General features: G+C 49.1%; 1 protein-coding gene across 1 annotated transcript in view; it reads right to left on the bottom strand.

Annotated features, from left to right (window-relative positions):
* Positions 1 to 453: 453 nt before the first annotated feature.
* MOSPD3 (motile sperm domain containing 3) overlaps positions 454 to 9180 on the bottom strand; it is a 112556-nt gene continuing 103829 nt past the window's right edge. Inside the window, exon 6 of the mRNA XM_085639811.1 lies at positions 454 to 3778. Coding sequence (XP_085495937.1) covers positions 3747 to 3778 — 32 coding nt within the window. The 3' untranslated portion in view covers positions 454 to 3746. The remainder of the gene's footprint in view (positions 3779 to 9180) is intronic.

Here is a 9180-nt window from a genome sequence, read left to right as displayed (position 1 = left end):
AATGATTAACCACAAACACAAAGAGGATAAAAGAAAAAGCAAGATGGATATAGACTGAATAAGAAGGTATCAGGAGAATGGAAGATGAGGAGAGATTTATAGAAAGGCGTATATAAGGAAGAGCCACGAGGCATGTGCTGCAGGTATTTGAACGTTCAGTGATGAGGGACTGCTAAATATGCAAGAGCAGCGTCTAACCTGGCCCTTTCCTGTTGCGTAAACTTAGGCAATAAATCAGTGGCCCTGCATTATGGAACCCTACGAAGGAAAGAAAACTGTTTCATTCTGGTGCTGCAGGACTTCAATAGGTTGCACATTCTGTAGCAGAGTCCCTCTGGAACCAATGAATCAATTAAGTGGCACAACTCCTGGAAGATTACATATGCTAATTAGAGGCACTAGACTGCCTTTCTTGGCTTGCTTGACCTGGAATAAGAATATAAAACCACCATCAACAATGTATCTGTTTATTCAACACGCCACCCCACAGCCAGGGTAGGAGCCTGGATGAAATGCTTAACACAGAAATGCATGTTTATTTAACAGATGACGAGATGATTATGCTGGAATGTTCATTTGAATCTGAAAACAGTAAATATGCAATACTTCATTTTCAGCTGTAGCGTACAAGACCACCTGCACTCCCCTCTGTGGCAGCTCTCCAAGTGCTGCTGCTGCGGTTCCCACCTGCTCCTAAAACCTAAAATGTGGCACCCATTAGGCAGTAGTTTACTAGCCTTGATTGAGCACTGACTCAGAAGAGGGAGATGGCCTGCACTGCCCACTCGAAAGACTGTCCGCATGAAGCCGGTGTAGAGGGTCTACTTGGGTTCAGTTGAACATGCCCAGTAGAGATCCATGGTTTCCGTCCAAACTGTATAGTGGATGTTTGTAGGAGCCATTCAACCTGTAAAATGGATCTCCCTGGGATCCTCTGAACCTATAGTGGATCTCTTTGAGGTCCGATGATTCTCCGTAGGATCTGTTGAACCTCTAGAGATGATCTCTGCGTGGTTTGATGATCCTGTAAAGTGGATTTTCATGGGGTGAGTTCAACCTGTAGAAGTGAACTCTGTAAGGTCTGTTGAACCTGAAGAGTGGATTGCCGTGGGATCAGTGCTACCAGTAGAAATGGTCTCCATGGAGACAGTTAGTCAGAAGGATGGATCATTCCTGTGGTTTGGGGGCACAGCAATTGGTTTCTGCAATGATTCCCAAAAGGAGCATGAATTCTCATGTATTGAGTGGTTGTGGAATAGCCGCACTGGGATACTGGTCTCTAAATCCACACGGCCTCCCGCCACCAATGGTAACTTCTACACCACCCTGCTAACCTCATAGTAAGTTTGCTACTCTGGCCGGCAATCAGGTGCAATGATCACAAAAAGTCTGAAATGAGTTGATAATTAACATAACTGATTTTGGAAACTATAATTCGCTTTGTGACCAAAGCTAAAAAACATTCCTTCGCAGCAAGGAAAATTATTGGGCAGACAAAAGATGGTGTTTTAACACGATGAAAAACCTTCGGCATTTTCTTCACCCTTTCCCCTCTGCTGTACAATCTGTCGTCATTGCTGGCTGTAGGGAGCTGGAAAGTTAATTTCATGTGCATACCTTATTTGATGAGCACAATCATTCGCAAACTGCATGCGCTGAATGTGACCCCATTGGTTCATCTAAAGACGCACCTAATGCCTGCCCCAATGAAGACCTGTATTCAGCTGGCCAGTGGTGTCAGAGCTCCTTTCCTCCAGCATGGCACTTGAAATGAGAGGTGTGAGCACCTGTCCCTTAAGTTTTTTTTCATTTTTTGGCGTCACAGATGCTAGTACCAGATCACAATATCTTCTCAAATATGTACACACAGGTTAGAGAAGAATGGCATGATATCAAAACTGTAGGGTGTCCCAGTGGATCGCTGCTTGACCACCCCTGTCCCCCCCCCCACCCCCCCCCCAACCCTCAACTCTGCACCTGAAAAGGTAACTTAAGAAACACTGGTGTATTAACAAAATATCAGATCTATGGAGAAGAGACACAGTCTGTCTGTGAAATATTTTATCAAGTCCCCTCAATACATTCCACATGTTATGGCACCTACAGTAAAAGACTGATGTTTACCTGCACCCCACCCTAAGTGTATGCCCTTATTACACCTGTCGGGTGACTAATGTCCCTATTTAAAGCCCCACCCCCTCATGTTAGTCACTGCCCTTGAAGTGTAAACTGACTCCTCGCTGAAGTTATCACATTCACTCTGCTATGGTCCAAAGCAGTGCAGCCTTCAGCAGCCAGGGTAGGGACTGGCAGAGGGATCTGAAGTCACAGGTATGTTCAGATTTTCAGTGGCTATGCCTTCAGCAAGGAATATCTCAGAATGTTTATACCAGTTAGCACCGCAGTGCCTTCAGCATCTAAGTAATATGACAATTCTTTGCAGTCCGTCCCTCTTACCTAGACCAAAGATGGCTTCTTCTGTCTCTCCAAAGCTGTTGTCTTTCGAGAACGGGAGGTAGGAGTGGGGTTACAGAGAGAGGGGAGCAACCGAATCACTCTGAGTGTGTTGCCTCGCTTTCAACCTTCCAAATATGATCTAACCTTCTCCTTAAAGCCCAGTCTCTTCTGGGAACCCAAAAGAAATGTTGGGGACACATAAGCAAATAAGCTAATCAAAACCCCCAATCAAGAGAACCTACCTTCTAGTGATGTCACGCATGTGTGCAGGAACCCCCCGCCCCTGCCGGAAGCCTGATCTGGCTTGTGACTCAAACACTTCCCCCGCTCCAACCTTTTACATGCTCATTTCAATCACCGAGACTCTGATTCAGTTAAGAGGTCATGTTACAACTGTTTCCTTTCCCAAGTGCTGAAGAGAATCCTGAAATCAGGCAAAATTAATCCAAATGTTTAATGCGTGGCTCGAAGCAGACTCGATGGAGTGGAATAAACAAAGCTGACCATTTAATGTGGCCCCTGATCCAGCTGCTTAAATGAGTGATGGACCTCGGTGCACTGTGGGATCTACAACTTCTCTTTTCCAATCATGTCTCGGGATTGTAAACTTACACTTCTAAAAAAAAAGAGCCTTTTGGAGAGGACATGCTTTTGTATACCTCCGTTTGAGGCAAGGACCATACAAACCTTCCAATAAATGTTGACTCTTATTACAGGGTCTTGCCTCTACCCTGGGCCGGTTCATGTAACAGCTGGTTCTTGGATTTGGATGTGGCGAGCTTGTGGCTGGAAGGATTCAACAACTGTGCCCAGGGCTGTCCTCCACAATACACGTGGACATGTAGCCCGATTGCAGCCGCCGCCACTGCCCAAGAGCTTCCTCGGAACAGGCGTTTTGGAGACCCTCATTCAGACACGCACCAGAGATCATGGAGTCAGAAATGAAATGGGAGTCGGAAAACAAATGGCTCAGGTACAGCAGGAAGTACACCTACATCCACGCAACAGGTCCACGATTATTGCCTCCATGTTTCATTGTTCATAGCAAACGTTTTTCCTCTTCCATCCAAACAACAGGTGATCCTAACTCGTAGCACCTAGAGTTAAAGAGTAAGACTTAGTTGGCATCTTCAGTGACCTAGAGGACTATCCCAGACACAGTGTTCATCGAAAAGGTCACACGAGCACAACTGGAAATGGTCTTCAGTTTATTTCTTTCAGGCAGTTCAAATTCAAGGATTACATGCTTGCTGTGCTGGTCATAGAACTGACCAGTCGTCCGTTTGATGTCACCCTTGAAGAAATACCATGGTCAACAGCCCTACAAATAAAAACAAAAAGAAACAGTCAGACAGAGTTGAGGTCAGCTTCACCTGTTTGGTAAGAATTCTCTAGTGAGTCACACACATCTGGATCTACAGAGTGCCTTCAATCGGGCACTTTAGGCTGGGCCGATCATGTGCACTTTTAGTTTGTTTGCTAATAAAGAATTCTACAGGCTCATCATCAATAACTGAACTGTCCACAGGCAACTCCTTGGCAACAGTTCAGCATGTTTTTTTATTGATAAAGGTCATGAGGTTGTGGTCAGCTGCCATCATCCTGCCTGACTCTGGACTAGACACACACCTTGTAGCAGCCAGTTGCATGCACCATTTTGAGAGCCTCACTGTGCCACTCTCTGCTTCCGCCTCCCCCAAAGGGCTCAACACCTGTGCCCTGCTTGTGTAGTGTTCACATCCCTGCCCAGCCCCCAATCTATTCATCCCCCCCATCTCTAACCCGGGCAGTCCTTTCCTAATCCACCCTATCTGATAGAGACATCTAGCCACAGATTCCTTACCTTTGAATTTCCCAGGCATCAGACTGGATCCGCAAGATTTTTATTCGAGCAATATTCTTGTGCGCCAATAGGTGGTATCAGTAGGCTTTGTGTGACCTCGGTGTCATTCTCTCTGCTGTTGTGACGTCTGCGTTGCCTATATAGAAACCACCTCGGCGCGCTGACATCAGATCTTTTCTTTCTGCGCCACTCAGCCCAGTTCTGTGAAGAGAGCTAGCCGCTGTCACCTTTTGACAAGCGTTTATCTACATTTTTTGGTGTGCAGATTCTCCATACATGTCCATGAAGACTTCTGAATTCAACCGTATGGCATATGCCACCGCGCCATGTCAGTGGCGGATCCACACTTGGCTTGCTTTGGTGCCTAGAGCTCGACCACGACTTCAAGTCGTGCTCTGACTGCCGGCCATGGTTCGGAAAGCTTTGAGAGAGTGGCCCCTAAAGCTGCTTGTTGCCTGGTGCTCAGCACCGCTTCGTTCGCCCTGGAGGACTAATTCTCGGTTTCAGTCGAAAGGAAGGTCCGGGCACCGCTCCGGGAGCCCTAAGTGTTTCTCCTCCCACTCGAAGTCTGCATGTCGGTCATGTAAGAAGCACAAAAAACACAAGAAGTTGAAGTGTGCTTCAACTTCTCCTTGTCCAACAGCCGTTGCTATGGAGTCTCATCGCTCTAGGCCTCCTTCGGCTGAATCTGTGCCTGGGTTGGGTCCATGCTTTGTGCCTTCCTGGGAGCCAGAATGACCCCCGCTCAGCTCAAAGAATTTTATGATGCCATATGCCTCATATTTGGGTGGCCTGACCCTACCTTCGCACCCCGGAGGTTCAGAGGGGGCTCTATCGGATTCCACGCTGGTGGCTCCATCCCCGGCATCATTCACCCCCCCATGGATCCAGTGATGGATCCGGACCAATGCAGGTCGTGCCACTGCGACCTTCCCCAGCGCCAGTGGTGCTGCTGAGACACCCGACATCAGCCCCATTCTTTTCCCCGATGACCAGGAGCCAGATCAACATCTACCAACGCTGGTTCAGGCGCCGACAGAACCCTTGGATCTTAGATCGGTTCCTCAGCTTTATTCTGAAGGGCTAGGAATGGAGGAAGATTGGGAGGGGTCGGTGGACACTTTATAAGACCAGCTTGAGCACAAAATGGACTGGTATGAGGAATTGGGTGAGGTCAGTGGACTGGTATCTCTCCAGATTCTGGCCTGCTTTCTCTTCCTACAGTGGTTATGGAGGAGGGTGGCTTCATATGCTATGGTGGTGAGAAGGGCAGCTGAGGTCCTGGACCTTCAGCTACCTTCTGTGGCAGTTGAGACTAACATCTTAACAGAGGCCCTGCAGGCAGGTGTCTCCTCCTCGGAACCCCTCCCGCCCTTCAACGAGGCCTTGACTGATATCTTACTGGGAACCTGGTCCAAGCCCAGCACAGGGGCTCCTGTGAATAGGACAAACGGCCACCACCATTGCCTTACACTGAGCGACCCAAATTGCCTCACCAACCACCGCACACCCAAGAGCTTGGTGGTCCAAGCCTTTATGTCACAGGACACGTTCCCTTCCGCAACCCCCAGACAGGGAATCCAAGAGGCTGGATAGTTGGGGTAAGAACATTTTTTCTTCAGCCAGCTTTGAATTGCAGTCAGTGAACACTGTATGCTTATTGGGTCGTTACTCGCACTCCCTTTTGGAAACGGTTGCGCTAGTGCTGCCACAGATCCTGGAAGGAGCCCAGGACATCCTCTTCCAAGCGGTATCAGACAGGAGAGATGCGGCAAAGTTTGCCATTCGTTGTGGTCTTGACTTGACCGACTTGCTGGGTAGAGCAATTTCATTAACGGCGGCTGTTTAACGCCATGTCTAGTTGAGAACATCTGGCTTTTCTGGAGATGTCCAGGCTTCCCTCATGGACATGCCCTTTGATGGCACCCGTCTCTTCCGAGATTAGGCAGACATGGCCCTTGAGCGCTTCAAGGAGTCGCAGGCAAATTCCAAGTCCTTGGGCCTCACAGTGGCCACACGTCCCCGTCTACCTTTCGTGGCCACGTAAGGGGCTTTCAGCCTCTCCAGCCATATCAGTCATAAGACCTCTATGCAGCCATGGGCGCGCTTGTTCCGACCCTGTGGGTCGGGCGGCCAGAGGTCGAGTCAGTCCACCCCTACAGCCTCAGTCTCCAAACCCTCCTAGTCTGGGCCTTGAAGATCATGGGTGACCAGTTGGTGGTAGGATCAGCCACCACCTGCGCCACTGTCAAAACATCACGTTGGACAGGTGGGTTCAAATAGTCTGAAGAGGCTACTCCCTCCCCTTCGAGACTCCTTTGAGACTAACTCTCCCTCCCTGCCTCCAACTTACGACTGGATGATGGAGGATCACCTGACTTTGCTTCAGAAGAAAGTCATGACTCTCTTGCCCAAGGGAGCCGTAGAGCGGCTTCCGGTGCCATGAGTAGGCTGTGGTTGTTATTCCTGCTACTTTCTGGTCCCCAAAAAGGACAAGGGTTTTTGCCCTATCCTAGATATACGACCCCTCAACTACTTTGTCAAAAAGTAAAAGTTCAAGATGCTCACTCTGGCTCAGGTCTTGTCTGCCCTGGACCCAGGGACTGGATGGTAGCATTGGACTTGCCGGACGCTTATTTTCACATTCCCCAACCGCCGGCTCGTCTGCGCTATCTGGGGTTCATGGTAGGCCACAAACACTTTCAGCTCACTGTGCTCAGCTATGGCCTTACCAGCGCCCCTCGGGTGTTCACCAAGGTGATGGCGGTGGTCGCAGCTCATCTGCGCAGATCAGGGGTGCCAATCTTCCCCCTATCTCGATGACTGGCTGTTGAAGGCATACTCGCCCCAGACTGTTGCCTCACACCTCTAGAGTACAGCGGACCTCCATCATTCGCTTGGGTTCACTATCAACATGCAGAAGTCATACCTGATTCCCTCTGAGACGCTCCCTTTCATCTGAGCTGTTCTGTACACAGTGCAGTTTTGGGCCTATCCTTGCGAAAGGCAAGTCCAGAATATTCAGACTATGATACCGATGTTTCAACCTCTATCCTGGATTTTGGTGATAATGACTCTGGGCATCATGGCCTCCTGCATCCTGCTTGTGAAACATGCCAGATGGCATATGTAGGCTTTGCAGCGGGACCTGAATTTTTAGTGGGGGCAGCATCAAGGGAACCTTTCTGACATAGTCCAGATCTCGTAGGGAACAGCACAGGCTAAAGTAGTTCTTGTGGCTCCGGACTGGGCACGGAGAGTCCGGTATCCCAAGCTTCTCCAATTGAGCATCGATCCTCCAATCAGGCTGCCCCTTCGGGAGGATCTTCTGTCGCAGCAGCAGAGGAAGGTTTGCATGCCTTTGAGCAGCGGCAGTAGATAGCATTCAATCTTCCGTCTGAAGTTTGCAATGTTATTTTGGTGGCCAGGCGTCCCTCCACCAAGATCATTTACTCTTGCAGGTGGAACAAATTTGTAAAATATTGTATAGAAAGATCTACTGATCCTTTTCTGCTTCCCTCTCTCAAGTTCTAATTTTTATTTTGACCCTTGCCCAGCAGGGGTCTGCTCTGGGCACTCTCAAAGGGTACCTTTCTGCCCTGTCTGCCTTTTTGAGGCTACCAGACACACTCTTTTTTTTTTTTTTTTAATCACCATTCGTAAGTAGATTTCTGAAGGAACTTGTACATATGTTCCCACCTGCCCCTTTCATCATGCCTCAGTGGGACCTTAATTTGGTTCTCACCTTCCTGATGTGTGCTCCATTCGAACCTTTGCACAACTGCCCCCCTCCGGCTGCTTACCATCAAAACAGCCTTTTAGTGGCAATAACTTCTGCCAGGAGGGTCAGCAAATTGCAGGCTCTGTCATCCAAGCCTCCTTACCTGACCATCTTCCCAGATAAGTTGGTGGTTCGCACTAAGCCCTCTTTCTTACCGAAAGTGGTAACACCAGTCCACGTGGGGCAATCTGTCACCTTGCCCACTTTCTATGCTCCTCCGCACCCCTCTAAAGAAGAGGAGCCAAAAGGAATGTGCTACTTAGTGGTGGCTGACAGACCGAGATTGGGTCAGCGGCAGAGCCCTCTCCCTTCCCTGACCAGATCACACAGTCGTGACAGATGTGTCACTCCTGGGACGGAACGGCCATGTAGGAGAGGTAGCAATCAGAGGACTCTGGTCACCACATCAACTTCCTGAAGATCCAAGTGATTCGCTTGGCATTGAAAGCCTTTCTTCCTTCAAACAATGGGAAAGTTGGTTCAAGTATTAACGGACAACACAACTCCCGTGTAATACTGCAACAAACAGGGTGGGTGTGGGGTCATGGACCAGTTTTGAAGAGGCCCTGCATCTCTGGACATGGCTGGAACAGCAGGACAAATCACTGGTGGTTCAACATCTGGCAGGTTCTCTGAATGCCAGGGTGGATGAACTCAGCAGTCTATGTCTAGCGGATCATGAATGGTATCTCCATCCGGAGTTGACGCATAGTCTCAACAGTGGGGAGAGCCTTGGTTAGATCTGTTCGCCTCTGCCGAGAAAGTGCAGTGTCAGCAGTTTTGCAAGCTGGAGTTTCCAAGGCGGTTCTCATTTGGAGATACTTTTTGTCTGGAGTGGAGGTCAGGCTTCACATATGCCTTTCCGCTGTTACCACTCCTGAACAGAGAGCTCAAGAGTGACCGGGCTAAAGTAGTTCTTGTGGCTCCGGACTGGGCACGGAGAGTCCGGTATCCCAAGCTTCTCCAATTGAGCATCGATCCTCCAATCAGGCTGCCCCTTCGGTAGGATCTTCTGTCGCAGCAGCAGAGGAAGGTTTGCATGCCTTTGAGCAGCGGCAGTAGATAGCATTCAATCTTCCGTCCGAAGTTTGCAATGTTA

The sequence above is a fragment of the Triturus cristatus genome, chromosome 12 (genome assembly GCF_964204655.1).
Source record: "Triturus cristatus chromosome 12, aTriCri1.1, whole genome shotgun sequence".
NCBI classification, from domain to species: Eukaryota; Metazoa; Chordata; class Amphibia; order Caudata; family Salamandridae; genus Triturus; species Triturus cristatus.
The sequence above is the reverse complement of the archived record's forward strand: the minus strand, read 5'-3'. Positions and strand labels throughout refer to the sequence as shown.